Source organism: Rhinichthys klamathensis, unplaced genomic scaffold (assembly GCF_029890125.1).
Source record: "Rhinichthys klamathensis goyatoka isolate OS25496 unplaced genomic scaffold, OSU_Roscu_1.1 h1tg000048l_1, whole genome shotgun sequence".
Lineage (NCBI taxonomy): Eukaryota > Metazoa > Chordata > Actinopteri > Cypriniformes > Leuciscidae > Rhinichthys > Rhinichthys klamathensis.
This window is the reverse complement of record NW_026606594.1, coordinates 1,111,062-1,128,391: the sequence shown is the minus strand read 5'-3', so window position 1 is coordinate 1,128,391 and position 17,330 is coordinate 1,111,062. Positions and strand designations below refer to the sequence as shown.

Genomic DNA, 17,330 nt, shown 5'->3' with positions numbered 1-17,330 from the left:
TATCTCAACGTGAACTTGAGAGACTATTGGCTTGAAAGGATTTAACTAAATGGAAAGAAATCAGAGAAGAAAAAAAGAGTGGGTCTGTTCGCAGCCAACGGAAATATTGCCGTTTCATTAGTCTTCTGCAGATGTTTGTGTTTATACTTGTGGTCATCTCACTCCAGTTACCTTGAGCAGAATAAAAAAGAAAACACTGCACTTGTATAAAGGGTTACGTAAGAGATTTGCAGCCATTTACTGTTTTGGGCCTCACAAGTAGGTGTTCATATTCAACCATAGTAGGCAATGACTTGCGTAGGATGCCTCCTGCGTTGTTTTCACCACATTCTTAAAGCTCTTTTTATTATTTCATAAATGTTTTGACATTTGGGTAGGATATAATGGGGGTAGGGATTCCATAAAAAGGAAACACGTGTAGGGAAAGGGTGGTTGACGATTAGACTTCCACATCAGGAACCCATGAAAAGATTACCACCTACACGCAGATACAGATTGTTTTATCAGACATGCTAGGAAAAAGATTGAAACCTTTTTACCAAACATTTATTTGTAATGGTTGACACTAGCTATTTTGTAAATGTATGTCTAAATATAAATTCAAAAGCAAAACGTGTGGGAAAAAAATTGGGTGTGGAAATAAGCCGATAAGTGCTCCCAGGGCCCAGCTAGGGTTGTTGATGGGTCCCCCTCGGTTGAAATTGCAGGGACCCCCAAAAGCCATGGGCCCCTAGAATCGTCTCCACCTTTCACCCCTCTAACAATGGCCCTGAGTGCTCCTCTGCTGCAATCTACTGGTTATAGTGGTAATTCATGTCATATTTTGTTTGGCACCAAGTGTTAGTTTTCCTATCTTGAAGCTTTTAGTTTTACAAATGGGGACAATCTTTGAAAGATGAACAAATAATGTTTTGGGTCATCACATTGAAAATAACATTTAAATTGGATAATATTTAGATCTTTGAAGCGCTGGAAAAAGTTTTGTGAAACATTGAAAGATCTTGAAAAGTGCTTGAATTTCACTTGCAAAAGGTTGTACGAACCATGAAATGAAGAAGCCCTAGCGATCTTCCTCTGAATCCACAATTTCATGACGCACATTGAGGTTGCATATTGGGCGCTTGCATGCACCCTTCTGAAACCTAAATTGACAAATGGGTCACCCAATGACACGTGCATGCAGTGGCCATTGTAAGTCCACAAGACTGCAAGTGCACAAGAAGTGTGCCATTTGGGACAGGGCCTAAACCTGTTCTAAACTTGCGCTGCCTATTATTGGTAACAGTTGATAAAACGGTCAGCACTACGCTGCTCAAACGAGTAGCGCAGTTTCGTTGCCCTTTCTTTTAGAGGGGGCATGGCTCACGAAGGCTCCCTGTTGGCACTGACCATTATGAATGCCAAAAGGCAGGGAATTAATTTTGTGCAATGCTCACAGCGCATGGGTATTCTGTAGTGGCTTGTTGTTTATTGTACATCGGTTATACACTCATTATTGAGGTCCATTGTGGGATTGATGGCTTTTCTAAAATTGTGCACTATATAAGGGTATAGTTGTCAATTTCAGACATAACCTTTGTTTTTTCGGTTAGTGTAGGCTATTAAAGACACCATGAAATCCAAATTGACAAATTTATGGAATATTGCCATTTATTATATAAATTATTTGTGTACCGCATTATTTTAAAAAAGTGTGCCCTCGTGATCAAGTCCTGAAGTACAAAATCAGGTACCTACATTTGTTCTTGTTCGAGAAGCCGTTTCACTCGGATATACGTCACAGCAGGGAAGAAAAGGTTAACATTTATACTACAAAATGGCATAGAAGCAGTGAATTGGGACGCCCCTTAACTCTCTGGTATGGCAGTTAGTTGTTCTCAAGAAAATGCAAAAGATAAAATCTAATCCAGTTTGAAAGTCGTCTTGAGTTCAGGGTTTCTTAATATTAGTGACCCACTAATCTTAATCGCAATTTTTATCCACTCATTTTCCCCTCCTTTAGGCATGCCTTTAAGGCTGCCTTTAAGGCTGACTTTCTCCACGGCGGGCTGCAGCACTCCTATGTTTGGAGTTGGACGACTGTATGATAAGAATGCGCGCTCCCATTTGCCGTGGATGAACTCTCTCCTGCACGCGCCCCTGAGGTTCTGCTCTGGGAAACCCCGCGGAATGAAGGGGCGGCGCGCGCAGTGTCAGAGAGCCGGGCGGGGGCGCGCGGGGGGAGGCGGAGTCACGGCACTTCTGCCAGGGCCGCCATTTTTGCACAGGGAAAAGAGACAGGATAGAAGGGATCCAGTTTCTAACTGTCGGCATAGATATGGACAAAAATATCAGGTTTTAACAGACTCAAACTGTACATTTGGATTAGAGCACCACAAGGCGAAATACAAGTGCTACACAGCGCGATTTGTAAAGCTTTGTTACACACCCGCAGTGGAGAGCGAAGTATTGTTTTGGTTGTGGTAGATCAGGCGGCGGGGTCTCACCCGAGTCCCCCGTGTCTTTATTCACAGTTATTACAGTGGACATCAACGGTAAGTACCTGCTGAAATCCTACAACTATCTGTTTGTTTATTGGAGAGGGTTGTTTGATGCCAGTGGCTAACAGACTTGCTGAAGAGGGTCCATCCTTGTGTAGATGCTGAAACTGAGGCTTGTATTATTAGTTTACCTTCAAATGAGTTGTAATTGCAACACTGCTGTGCATTACTCAGCCCTCCTTTTGATGTATAAATCCCACCTGGCTTGTTGTAAAGAGGGCAATCCGAGCAGTAGGTGCGTGTATGACTTAATTTAGCAGCTAAAGTGGCTAGCTAGCTCACACCCACATTTAATGCTTCACAAAAGGAAAGATCTTGAAGTATAACGCTGTTTTATTAAGTTAACAACTAGTAAAAGCTGCACACAACAGTAGCGGAAACTCGTCGTTTCTCTTGCGTTGTTGTAAAGCTCAGAGCTAGACCAGCAGTCACTGGAGAAATGCTAGCAAGTTAGCCAACCAAGAAAGAAACAGATCAAGACTCAGTATAATCTCTTTACATGGTTGGGATGTGCAACAAAAACTGCTTGGAGTGGTTTAATTGTGGAAGACGTCGTGGTCACGTCCCACGATATGTATTCCCGCCACTTATCTTCAAACTTTATGCACATTTGCACGTTTACGATTGTTTACACGTGTTTTAGATGTGCATTTTATAGAATGAGAGGTGTGAAATGATTAAAATGGCACGTTGTGCTCTGACAGAGCCTGCAACAACAGGGCTTTTGTTTACACCTTTCAACTCCAGTTACCCATTCACTAACTAGGTCCATTCTCACCCCATACCCAGCCCACAAATATAACTTACACTTTAAAGCCTATTGATTGATATCATGTATTAGGCAGTATGCCCCTCTAAAATACGGTGGTGTGGTTTTTAAGCTGTTGTTTCTTGGATTTGCGTTAATCGTTGCTCAGAATATGACGTGGTACTACTTAGCACAATAATGTGTTGATTTAGCAAAGAGGGCATAAAGTGAGCGCTTATTTAGTGGCTGTCTGATGTGTTTTGTGTGCTGATAATGAGTGCTGCAGCCGTGGGGGAGGGGGTTCGGGCTCGGTTCATGTAGTCAAATCTGCTTTAGCTTCTCCTCAAAGTGGACCAGAGCCGCTCTGCTTTACAAGCGAACTGCGCAGTTGTGCCAGTTATAGTGAACAAACAGTCACTCGACGCGCTTTGAGGTTGAGAAAGATTTGGGTTGATATTTATTGTTGGAAATTTGATTTATACGTCTGTGTAAGGAAATTAAGACGCTCGAGCGTTTCATATCTATGCGCATTAGCATAGCAAGCTAAGCAGTTAGCTTCACCGAGTAGCTTTTCGCGAGGATGTTGAATTAGTTGACCCGACGCGATTAGTTCTGATTTATAGACTTTCTAACATATTATTTGGTTATTGAAACGCCAAACGAAGTCGTCAAAACGCTCTTTCCCTCTCAGAAAATCGTGTGTATTGTGAGGTAATTTGAGTTTGGCTAGTTGTCGTCGGTCACAATCGCTAGCTACGCAGAAACGACGCAAACACTTTGTTCCAGCACACAAACAGCGCATTTGACAAATAGATACTTAAGCATGTGTGAAAAGATGGGTTTCTTGTTATCTTGGCCGTTTTCTGTCAAATATCAGCGAGTCTTCGAGCGCAGTATTTCCTCTCAGGTGCTTAGTGAAAATGGCGGATGAGTTGATGTTGTGGTAATGAAAGCCTCCACACCCCTAGATCAACTCTCACACACTGCAGCGCCAACACACTCACCCACAGGCAAGTGCACAACACACACCAGAAAAAATACAGTGCTGCTGTGTTTCACCAAATATGATTATAGTCTGCGTCCATTGCGTTCACTAAATGTTTAGCACATACTATACCAGTATGATAGACAACCTTGTTGCTAAACCTGGATAAGCATCATGAATGAACACAACACTCAAATCTCAACTCATTCATGAAGCGCACTATAATAAACGATTGTTTCACCCTTTTACGTGTTCCCCCTCCATGGGTTATAATTTGTGTCTTTACTTAAAGATAAGATGTGTTTAAGTGTGCTAAACGAGAGATATTGGCAAGATGTCACACCATAGTTAAAAGAATAAACAACATGCAGCTATTTGTGGAAGCAACAGAGGAATATGGGATTTATTACTCACTCATCTTTGTGTTAGTAAGTAGCTCAAACTCTGTCACCAAACAGCTAATCTTGATCCTTTCTTGTTTTAGGCTACATCACAATGCATTCTAAGGCTGGGCGGTATGATGAAATATATATTGTTGCTTCAATATAAAAGTATCAATTGATATATTGTGGTATGTAAATATATAGTACACAGTGTAGGCCTGCTTAGTTTTTAATTGCTTACAGTGATAAAGAAACAGGAATGAATGGGAAAAAAATGCCTCTCACGGAGTTCTGTTTCACGCTTTATTGCGCTTGAACATTCGAATACACTAGGGGTGTGCACGCATAGTTAAATACGAATATTTGATCTGTAATAATTATTTAAAAATAAAAATGCAATTCTAGTTTTGCTTCATGTTACTTTGCTGGCTGTAAATGCAGTGAATCCATTCTAAAACATGCCATTCTTAAAGCATGCCAACAAAAACCGTTTAACTTTAAACTAAATGCATTGCTTGGCAAACGTTTAAACAAGTTGATTGTATTTGATGACAGAATGTCTGCACCAAGGCACCGCAAAGTTTGGAATTACTTTGATCAAAATGGTATTACTTTTGATCAAATGAATCAACATGTCGTGTGCAAACATAGTCAGGTGAAACTGAGTATTATAATATTACCTCCACAATGAGAAATCACGTGAAATCCAAACACACGAACCATCGTTATTGACTAGTCGAATGAGGAAAGACAGCTGTCCATCACTGCATTCACGACTATCAACTTATCTGACAGCAAAATGATCTCAAGACGTATGCTTCCTTTAAGTCTCGTCAAAGGGAGATGGGTTTAAGAACAGAAAACACAAAGCGTTAAAAGAAGCTTAGCCCACGGTTATCTTTGTGTCCCTGCAACGTCTGTGTCAGAAGAGCGCGTTTTCTCTGCAGCCGACCTTGTTAATCAGGCTCACAGGCCAACTTTCACCCAAGCATGTGGATGTTCTTGTTTTTCTCAACATGAACATGGGAAACAATACAAACACAATAACCATATGCTAACTCAAGTGTACATGTTCTGTACCGTAATTGGCGCAGTGTGCTTTATTGGCGTTTCTATTTAATTCGCTTTGAGCTTAAATGCTTTTGTTCTGTTTTTTTTTTACACGCATTGTACAATGAAAACCTGAAGATATGTCTTGTTCAGAAATAGTGACAAAAACGTAATGATTAAAAAATGTCTTTCTCGTCAAACTTCATTTAAATAAATGAATATTCAAATATTAAAATACAATATTTTTGAAAAATGCCCATCCCTAGAATACACACATTATGTCAAAATGTTTGGCATGGCAGGTATTCACGTAAACAGAGTTGTTGATAAGAATTGTTTAAGAATTAGTGTATATTTAATGAATAAAATGAAGACTGTGTGTATAGACCTATTGTAATCTAACTCTAACCCTAACCCCAAACGTAAAACAGTTTTTCATTTGTCCTATTGTTTGTTCTTTGCATCTTTGTTCTTATGTTTACTCGCAAAGATAATATATCAAACATAACTAGGCCTATTGTGATGTATTGTTACCGTGACAATGTCTCAGATTGTGAAATAAGATTTTGGTCATACCACCCACCTCAAATGCATTCTTTTGATTAGTTTACCTAACTGGAAAATTCTTGTCTATGAAAGGTTTGTGTTGTACCAGGAACCTAGATGTGTGCATTGCCTCACCTAAAGAATAGACAGGAAACGAGATGTTGCTTAAGCTCACGCACAACCATCTGCGTCTGAAAACTACTCAGCAATAACCGTTTTGGTTCAATAACCGCACTGAGGACTATGACTTTATTTGAGAGTGCCGTTAAGTAGACTGCAGTATTGAAAAGAGCACAACCCACACGGCTGTGTCATATTTCTCTCATGATTACTGCTCCCTCCCTCTGGTCAGCGGGGAGTTTACAGGTCCAGAAGAATGTGGTTATTCATCAGAGCAGTTTGATGGGGTAAACATGGGCCCTAATGCGTAATGAATAGACCATGATGCTGCAAAAAGGTAATCTTGATCTTGGATAGGAAGCAGGCGAGTGACTGTTCATGCGTGAACTGATTGCACATCATCGGGGGGCTTCCATCGGGTCGAGCCATCACGCTGTATTTGGATGCTGATGTTTGTGTTGTTTTATTCGCTCTTAATGTGCCTAGTTTCTTTCCCTCCGCCTGATGCATATGTTGTAGCTTTTGGGGGCAGGTGGAATAGCTTACAGGGTCAAGCTGTGAGATAACAGCTGCGATTCGATTGTTTCTCCTTTGACATTGACAAAGACCTCCCCTCCCGAGCTCTCCTTTCACCTCACATCCACTGGTCTTGGCAAATGCATGACTTTTTGGAAAGTTTTCTGGGGTCCACCCATATAACTGTGTGGGCGCACCGCTCAAGGCCTCATCCTGCATAGCATACGTTACATTAACATTGTAAATGTTTTCATCAATAGAAATCACTCTCTCGTTGTCTTTAACCACAGAGCTGTTCTCATAAACTTTTGGCACCACGGTAGTGTTTGGAAAGGCTTCCCGTAATAAAAACCAAGGCGTTGCTCCAACAGCTTTTTAAAATGGCAATTTCTTCGTTTTTTTATGTAGCAGCCAATGATATGTGCGTGTTTTTTCTTTTCTTAGCCGCGCTGTGAGACCGGCCTCTGTGGTGCAAACTTTGGCAGCCACGGCCGAGATGGTGATCTGAGATATTTGCCCAACACATGCTTCGGACCCTTTTTCCTCACGACACCATATTAGGCTGAGCTTCAAGATGGTCACAAAGACATGAATGGATTTTTGTCATTTCTGATGGCATAAATGCTGATTTGCTTCATGAGAACTTTTATTTAATTTTTTACATCTATGGCTCCTTTTTTGCATGGAAAAGCTTGCGTCTGTGCTTGCATGCAGATAACGAGAGGAGCAGATCGTGTACATTGCAGGCTGTGGCTTTCTGACAGGCGTTTCCTGTAGGTGGAGGTCCAATCGTTGGCATGTATTGGTGTGACATCACAATGAGGCTGTGCAGCTGTACAAAGAGGATGGAACATCAGCCTACGCACATCAACACACAGCTCACAACTCAGACAGCGATGCTAGAGAGAAGTGATCCACGCGGAGAACGGAGCAGAAGCACTCTTAGCTGCACAAAACTGGTTTGTTTTTAACATGATAAATGTAGCTGATCAACCACGCTGTTGTCGCATTCGACGGAAGCACAGTGGATGAACTTGAACACTTGACTTGATCTTACGTTTTACGTAACCTGTCATTTTTAAGGTCATTGCACCCATGCATGGAAAAGTGAAGGTTGTTTGTGACGACTGACAACAAGTGACATAATAAAGCCATTATATATTGATTTTCACTTGATTTCACATCTACCTGAAAGAATGAAACGTGCAGTTCCGCTCAGCATAAACAACTCTACAACAGCTGCACTCGCCATCCTGTCTCATTCTTTGTCAGGTTGTCATGTCACACTCACATCCTAGCCTCACTGCGCATGGGTGACTCGGAGCTGTGTGTGTGAGAGGCCATGGGCAGTGTCTGTTTGTTCTCTGTGTTGACAGAGGGATGGAGAAGTGAAGTACCCCCCTCAGGAGAGATGGAGGTTAGAAAGGGAAAGGGAGGCAGGTGGCTTAGAATAGTAGTCTCAGGTGACGCATCTATGATCGCATTGGGCACACTGGTACAAACACATGCCAAAACCTGACAAACAATCTCCTTCCAGAGCACATCCAGGTTGCTCGACTTGGATGAGATCATGAACTTTAAAGATACATTGTTTTTATATTTATAGTCCATCTTTTATCAACCTGAGGTGTGGTTAAGCCAGTGTGCTGGTTGCTAGTTCCACCGGGAGGCCTGTTAGTGCCGTAAGGTCACGTGAGGGACGTGCAGGGAGGAGCCGTGGGCTCAGGTAACATGTTTTTGTTTGCTGGCTGTAACCGAGATCTCAACGGGGCCTAGCTACATGACAGGTGTCCCATAGAGCAGGCAGACAAGGGTGCGGTGCAGTACTCATTTATAAATGTGTGAATATTATTGTGTGGTGTTTGTGATGTAATGTTGCGAGCCAGGCATGAAATCAATCATGAAACTGACATCATGAAGCCTGAGTGGCCCAGACTGTCCTTTTTGCCCATGGCACTATTGCAATTGACTGATTCGGCCCCTGCCTGTACATCCATATACATACACTTTGATGCTATAAAAGTGCCATTAACTAAGAGGAAGGGAATTTGTCTTGGTTTGTTTTGGGGTTTTGTGTAATGGATGTTAGTGATTCCTTACATTGTACATCTTTTGGAGGAGAGGTGTGCTATTGGTTTTCTAAAAGTGAAGTGATGCGATGGCCAAGTATGGTAACCCATAGGCTACTCTGTATTTGTCCTCTGCATTTAACCCATCCAAGTTAGTGCTCACACATTAGGAGCAGTGAACACACACACGGAGCTGCCATTTATTGTGGCGCCCGGGGAGTGATTGGGGGTAAGATGCCTTCCTCAAGGGCCCATGTCGTTTCCTGCAGGCATTGAGAATCAAACCCGCGACCTTCTGGTTACAAGTCCAACTCTCTAACCATTAGTTCAGAACTGCCCCTAAATGGTCCTTGAACTGCCCCTAAAAAAATCTTGACAGATTAAAATAATCTTGGAGTTGGGCTCTTTAGACTCTGGGCCAGTGTGCAACTATATAGCAACATATTAGAAACCACATAGCAACAACCTAGCATTGTTGTATTGAGTTTCACAAGTATCACATTTTCATCTGAAAAAGTAAACATGTAGTTTTCTTTATTTATCTAAATGAAACCCTCTTTGCTAGATGGGAGATGTGCATCATTGATTTTGTTTGTCATCAGTCAACCTTATCTAATTTAAGAATGTCAAGTCCCTCCTCTCGGACCATGGTGGAGGTGCACTGTGGTCAGCCACTTGGCAGACTGAAGCACAGGAGCCATTAACGTTTGTTAGAGAGGTGGACATAAAATACAGCCCCGAGACACATCCTTGCTTTAGTCGCCCATGTCAACAGAACCCACCCTCAAGGGTCTATGATAGTCTGACCTCTAGACAATGTGGCTCAAGTCTTTTTTTGTTCCTCTTTTATCGTCTGCCAAGTCATTATTTGTCTCTGCAGCTCTGATGTTTAACAGTCGGTGTTAACGATTGGTTCTTAAGATTGAAAAAGTAGTAAAGACCACTAATAACAGATTATATTCAAATATTAATTTCTCTCATCTTCAACAGCGACAGCTGGCCGGTGGCCATGATTGTGCTCCGAATGTGGCGTATATTTGGAAGAGATGCGAACAAGGCATGTCTTTATCAATGACAGTGAGGAAAAGCTCTCGGCGTGCGTTCATGCATTTTTGAGGCACGTGGTTGTGTAAAGCTTCAGTGTAGCGTAGGCTGTGATGACTCAGCCTGCGAGAATGGTGTGAAGTCACATCACCGGGGCTAGCTTTTGGAAGCCTGCTCGGTTTCCATCTCTCCCCGCTGAAAATCAGACAACGCAAACCAGGAAAATTACTGAGAGAGAGAGGGAGAAATGGGGAGAGAAAGGAAAAAACGTGTTGATACTCCTACATGAGTCTGTGGGTTTCCCTGCCCGCTGTAGCGAGCTGCCGGAAGGAGGAGCTTCCCATACGACATTGTGTCCATACAGGCAGAGGAGGAAAGACAGTTGGATTCAGCAGGCTGTTTCTGGGCCAGAATTGGTCCCTCATCATCTTTCCTTAGAAGGATAGTTTGGGAGCCAGTGGAAATCTCAAAATCACTGGAAGAACAGGACAAGAAATAATGAATATTTGACGTTTTCAGATAAGCTGTTTCCTATTTACTTTTGAAAGCTGCTCATCTTTTTATAGTCTCTTTAAATGGCTTCTCTTTCCTCATGACCATTTAATTGGTCTCGTATTTCGCAGCCATCTCCCCCTTTTTTCTCCCAGTCCTCCCTTCCCTTTTGAGCGTCAAGGGTTTATTTAGGAAGTGCAGAGGGGAGGGAAAGAAATCCGGGTAGGGCAGGGAACCATTTCTCTCTCTCTCTCTCTCTCTCTCTCTCTCTCTCTCTCTCTCTCTCTCTCTCTCTCTCTCTCTCTCTCTCTCTCTCTCTCTCTCTCTCTCTCTCTCTCTCTCTCTCTCTCTCTGCGTTGCTTATGAGTGGCAGACAGTTTTGCTAAAGGAAATGGGCGTTTCGGAGGCAGTCTGAATGCTCTGATTTAGCCAAGAATGCTCTACTGTACTCGATTTTTTTCACACCTCCGTGTTGCATTTTTAAGGAGGAAGGGGGGGGGGGGGGGTCTGTTGAGTGTGTTTAGTAAAGAAAGGGTACGTCTGGGCATTCAGAGGAAGTATGTTGTGGTTAGTTATCTCTCTCTCTCTCTGTGTGTGTGTGTGTACACACACAGAGGCAGTGCGCACGCGTGCATTCCTAAGCATTGACGGCAGGATTGGCTGCTGAGGCCAAGAAGAACAGACTCTGTGTGAGAAAGCTGGAAAGAGACCACCGTATGCTTTCTAAGGGAAATGGGTTTATTACACTGTACAATGTTGTCTCTCTCTCACCCTCTTCCTGTGTTTGTCACGTCTTTGTGAAGAGGACATGGTAACTTAAGCTCTGTTCCAAAGTGTAGCAAGCTGAAGCTGCCTACCTAGGGAGCATTTTAAGGCATCTGTGCCCAGTACGTCTTACAGGAATTGTTTTTTTGCAGTAGGGTCTCCAATCCCCCTTTCCAAACCCTAAAATTCAGCTTGGATTTGCAAGAATAATAACAAAAAAAGTTAAAATAGCATTTATTACAATTAAAATACTCTTTTTGTGGGTACGTACACTTACAACACACTGTCGCATCAACAGCTAATCGGTCATTTGTTTTTGTTTGGTTATCCTTACAGCCATGAATATTGGCATTGTAATTTTACTGTTGACTAATTATTATTATTATTATTAGCCTATTTCTTATTTTACACCACAGTAGTATTAATATAGTAATCTTTCTTCGTTGATTTGTTTTTATTATTGAACAAATTTTTGTCTGAAAAAAAATATATATTATTGGGTCTATTAAATAACAACAGCGTGAATGTGACCTGAGGCCATATTTTTCCCCTGGTAAACTTAAAAAATAAAGTGTAGGGTGAGTTTTTCCCTGTATCAAAAAACTATTCTGTTAATCCACATTTATGTACAGTGTATATATATATATATATATATATATATATATATATATATATATATATATATATATATATATATATTCAAATCTTTATATTTGTGTGCTCTGTATTTTGCCTGCACTAAAACGTTATTGAAATCAATGTATAGTGGCGCCTCTTAGTGTCCATTTGTGAGAGCTATTTGTGCGTCATAATGCTGCCTATGTAGAGCATTCCAAATCGGTCACTTATTACGTTCCAATTCAGTCAGGATACTGCCTTAAAAGACAGCTGCCTATATAAACAAAAGACAGCAAGACAGTTCACTAGGTTTGGAACAGAGAGATTATTTACTGTGCTTTTTCAAGAGCTGTAAAACTCCATTCATTTTTCACAGCAGTCTAAACATCCCCAATATATCAGACCCACTGCGCTTTTGAAAGCGACCTGACATGGCCAAAAATGGGAGAATTGTAGATGCCTACAGAGTAAATCACACACTAACCGACACACATCGTCAGATTCCTATTAATTAACCCCCGAAGCTGACAGCTGTCATCTCTGCGAGGCTCTGGACTGATTTATAGCCTCTCTCTAGTCTTTATGCTCCACATAAGGGCACACACGTGTCTCACACACATCACACAGTCTGATAGTCTGTTCTCCAACATGCCACACGTGTAGATGACAGTCTCGTTGTAGTTTATTTCCAAACAGTGAACAGAAGATGTGCCACCCTCATAGGGGAGTGTGTGTGTGTATGTGTATCGAAAGGGGGCATGTTAAGGCTGGTCAAGGTGTGTGTTGTGTGCGGGCATGTCAGTCCATGTTTTGTTTATTTGCAGTGATCTGGATCACAGTCCTAGTATGCAAAGTCCAAAATTAACACTTGTCTTACAAGTTCCTAATCTGAGAAGCAAATCAAGGAAAACATTGACAGCAGAAAAAGACTGCAATCAAAAAAACAATTTAAGGCAAATGGCAAAGAAAAACTGCACACATCAGCTGTGAATCTACAAAGCCCCTAAAGAGACCAGGGTAAAGGAAAAATAATATGAGATGGGAGAAAAAAAATGTGTCAAATGCTTTTGTGTTCTCTTACAAATATTTTATGTTCCCTTGAGAAACTTTACTTTTACAAAAATATTGTGAGCCAAACGCAAAGTTTCCTACTCTGCCCACTCCGCGCTGGATTCAACCCAGGGTCTCCAGCATGGAAGACAAACGTGCTGACAAGGACGCTAGTCGGTTGCTAATGCGACTCTTGAGGCCGGGAAAGTGAAGTTTCTCATAGTTCTTACTAGCTTGCTAGCTTAATATAGACCTACATACACAAACGCGCATATATATATATATATATATATATATATATACACTCACCGGCCACTTTATTAGGTACACCTGTCCAACTGCTCGTTAACACTTAATTTCTAAGCAGCCAATCACATGGCGGCAACTCAGTGCATTTAGGCATGTAGACATGGTCAAGACAATCTCCTGCAGTTCAAACCGAGCATCAGTATGGGGAAGAAAGTTGATTTGAGTGACTTTGAACGTGGCATGATTGTTGGTGCCAGAAGGGCTGGTCTGAGTATTTCGGAAACTGCTAATCTACTGGGATTTTCACGCACAACCATCTCTAGGGTTTACAGAGAATGGTCCGAAAAAGAAAAAACATCCAGTGAGCGGCAGTTCTGTGGGCGGAAATGCCTTGTTGATGCCAGAGGTCAGAGGAGAATGGCCAGACTGGTTCGAGCTGATAGAAGGGCAACAGTGACTGAAATAACCACTCGTTACAACCGAGGTATGCAGCAAAGCATTTGTGAAGCCACAACACGCACAACCTTGAGGCGGATGGGCTACAACAGCAGAAGACCCCACCGGGTACCACTCATCTCCACTACAAATAGGAAAAAGAGGCTACAATTTGCAAGAGCTCACCAAAATTGAACAGTTGAAGACTGGAAAAATGTTGCCTGGTCTGATGAGTCTCGATTTCTGTTGAGACATTCAGATGGTAGAGTCAGAATTTGGCGTAAACAGAATGAGAACATGGAACCATCATGCCTTGTTACCACTGTGCAGGCTGGTGGTGGTGGTGTAATGGTGTGGGGGATGTTTTCCTGGCACACTTTAGGCCCCTTAGTGCCAATTGGGCATCGTTTAAATGCCACGGCCTACCTGAGCATTGTTTCTGACCATGTCCATCCCTTTATGGCCACCATGTACCCATCCTCTGATGGCTACTTCCACCATGTCACAAAGCTCTAATCATTTCAAATTGGTTTCTTGAACATGACAATGAGTTCACTGTACTAAAATGGCCTCCACAGTCACCAGATCTCAACCCAATAGAGCATCTTTGGGATGTGGTGGAACGGGAGATTCGCATCATGGATGTGCAGCCGACAAATCTGCGGCAACTGTGTGATGCCATCATGTCAATACGGACCAAACTCCCTGAGGAATGCTTCCAGCACCTTGTTGAATCTATGCCACGAAGAATTGAGGCAGTTCTGAAGGCAAAAGGGGGTCCAACCCGTTACTAGCATGGGGTACCTAATAAAGTGGCCGGTGAGTGTATATATATATACACACACAAATACACATGTGTATATATTGATCTTCACTGACATAGTCCAAGTTATGCATGTCGTATTTTGAAACACAACGTTAATCTGAAGTTAAAGCTGCCTTCTGGTAGGTTTAATTTAAGCCTCAATTTAGTCCTGGTGTAGCTCTAGTCTTCCTCCAGGAAATCGGCTTATTAAACTCTGGACTAGACCAAGTCTAGGACTATTTAAAACCATGACATAGAAAGCAGATGTCTGTTAATCTGGTTTAAAAGGTAATTTTAGTCCAGGACTAGGCCTAATTTCGGTCCAGGAAACCACCACCATAGTGTCTTAAGGACTAGTCCCACAGGTGCATGTGCAATAGTTGGTTATAGTTCATTGAAAAAGCTTGAAAAACATAAACCCTTTTCAGTAAAGTCCGATCTGATAAATTTATTTGGATTTTAACACGGTTATTATCTTTATTTGTCTACCATAAGCATACATTTATATTCAACCCAAGCCTTCAAACTGACGTCATCAGAGAAAAAGCGTCATTCCAGAGCGGAAGCACATTTTCAGATGTTGATTAAAGATTGCCACGACAAACAAATATTTTCTGTGTATTAACTTGCGCAGATTAATTGTTCACCACAAGACTAGTAATATGTGCTAATAAAGTAAATGGGGGTCAAATTTGATTTCATGAAGACTTTAAAATACAGTGTCCTGAAAAGGGGAATTATATATATTTTTCTGTATATATACATTTGGTTAATATTTTAGATATTTTAGATCCTGTTGGCACAATACTACTTTACTAGTCTTCTTCTATCCTCTTTTGTTAGTAGCTGAACATTCTCGCCAAAATCCAGGTTTCATCTGTAGACTGTATGTCCCAGCATCTGGCCCCTCCTCTAATCCCACTTATCACCACAACACACACTCTTTAATTCCTTTGTCGCCACCCTGTTTGTTGTTCCAGGAGAAGTATGCCAGTGTGACATATTTAGCCCCTCTGACCAGGATTAAAACGTTACTTGCAAGGGAAGCCTCTGATTGGCTGTTGCGGCTGTCTTTTGCTGTCCATCATTGCCTCCTCCCTCCTCTATCCACAGAGCTGCATCTCTTCGTCTCGCTCTGCCCGACACACACAACGCTTAATCATTAATCTTTCCATCCGTTCTTTTGGCCTCCGCCATGTACACATTAAATCCTCTCACGAGCAGTGCCGCAACGACACATCTTTGTGTACGCTCAGCCAGGGTGTGAGCATTCAATGGACGTTTATGGATGAGCGGAAAATATAAAAGCTGCCTCCATGTTGTATTCTCTCTCTCTCTCTCTCTCTCTCTCTCCTTCACTTTCATGGTGGATGTGACCAAGCATGCAACTGCGCCCCCTTGTGTCCATGCGTAGTCACTGCACCCTGTTTGTTGTTTCTACAAAGGTCGAGCTCTGTTATTGGACACGCTTTTGCCACACAATCCTCACTTCCCCTCCCTTGTTATACAAAAGACGTGTTCAAACACAGATTTTTTTTTCTTTTAGGAGCCAAGCAACTTCACCCAAATCATGTTGAAGCACAAACCATCAAGTTAAAGCCTTGTCTTTCTTTTGATGTTTTTCCATTAGAAATGAACATATGTTAACCAGTGCCCTTGATGCCTACAAGAATAATATTATGTCTCAGGGCCAACAATGGTCTCATGTTTGTGCTATGAATCATAGCTACTCCTTGAAAAGTATCACATCCTGTTGTTTACAATATGAACTGAAATGACCCAGAGTTCGTAATATGTACACTATTTGTGCGAAGTGTCCATAAATATGCCCCCATCACGTGTTCATTTGTCTGGAGTCTGGTGGAATGTCAAACTCTAACTGTTTTTCTCTCCATCTCTTTGCAGGCCTTGTGGATGCACTTAGATGTGTGCAATGAGTGCTGTGGCTGACATGCCTCAGTGTTTTGGATTGCTGTGCTCTGGACTCAGTAGGACAAGAGACTCCCAGCACAGAACGTCATGAGCATAGTCATCCCAGTAGGGGTGGACACGGCCAACACCTCGTACCTGGACATGGCTGCAGGCTCAGAGTGAGTCTCTCTCTCTCTCTCTCTCTCTCTCTCTCTCTCTCTCTCTCTCTCTCTCTCTCTCTCTCTCTCTCTCTCTCTCTCTCTCTCTCTCTCTCTCTCTCTCTCTCTCTCTCTCTCTCTCTCTCTCTCTCTCTCTCTGTCCTTCCATATTGACTCATCACTACCTTTTGTTTCATTTTGTTCTTTTTCTGATTGCATCAGCAGAGGGAAGCGCATCTGTAGTCTGATTTTCTTTCCACCACCCGCTTCCGTTGCTCATCTTTCTGTAACTTTCTCATCAGAAACATGCTCTTTCAGTGGAACAGAAGTTATTTAGCAGTTGCTATTCTCCAAACAATGGAAGTAGATGGAGGCTGGAGCTGTTAAGGTCCACAAATTTTATTGAGAAACCCATAAACACCATACAAGTGATCTGTAAGACTTCTGAAAGCATACAAAAGCTTTGTGTGAGGAATGGAAGATTTAAAGAGTAATAAAAGGCTTGAAGTCAGCATGAAATGAAAATTGGTCCAGTACTTCAATCACTTTGTTTGCTTAAACCGCGTCCCGGCAAGCTCACGTTCATCTGCCGTCACTTTTGAGCGAAACTCCCACATCTCAAAATAAACTGTAAAATAAATTGTTTAATTGCATTCAGAATGAGCTTTGGTTTGCAGTTTGGTATTTGTAGCATCAGTAAGCATGTCCTTTTATTATTTTATTTCTATATTAGGCTACTATTCATCAGCTTTGTCTGTTAGTTCCAGTGCAGGAAACACGGCTGTTAGTAGACTGTGCATCACGTGGCGTACAGCAGCAGACCCTCCCCTCTGCAGCATGCGCTTG

General features: G+C 42.0%; 1 protein-coding gene across 4 annotated transcripts in view; it reads left to right on the top strand.

Moving 5' to 3' along the window:
* The first annotated feature begins 2,054 nt into the window (after positions 1-2,054).
* Positions 2,055-17,330, top strand: part of kmt2e (lysine (K)-specific methyltransferase 2E) — a 36,439-nt gene continuing 21,163 nt past the window's right edge. For 2 of the 4 annotated variants that reach the window (XM_056247487.1, XM_056247486.1), the window contains exons 1-2: positions 2,056-2,534; positions 16,321-16,505. In XM_056247487.1, the coding sequence (XP_056103462.1) occupies positions 16,435-16,505 (71 nt within the window). In that variant the 5' untranslated portion in view covers positions 2,056-2,534; positions 16,321-16,434. Of the gene's footprint in view, positions 2,535-16,320; positions 16,506-17,330 lie in introns of all 4 variants that reach the window. The other 2 variants (XM_056247485.1, XM_056247488.1) reach the window with 2 other exon arrangements.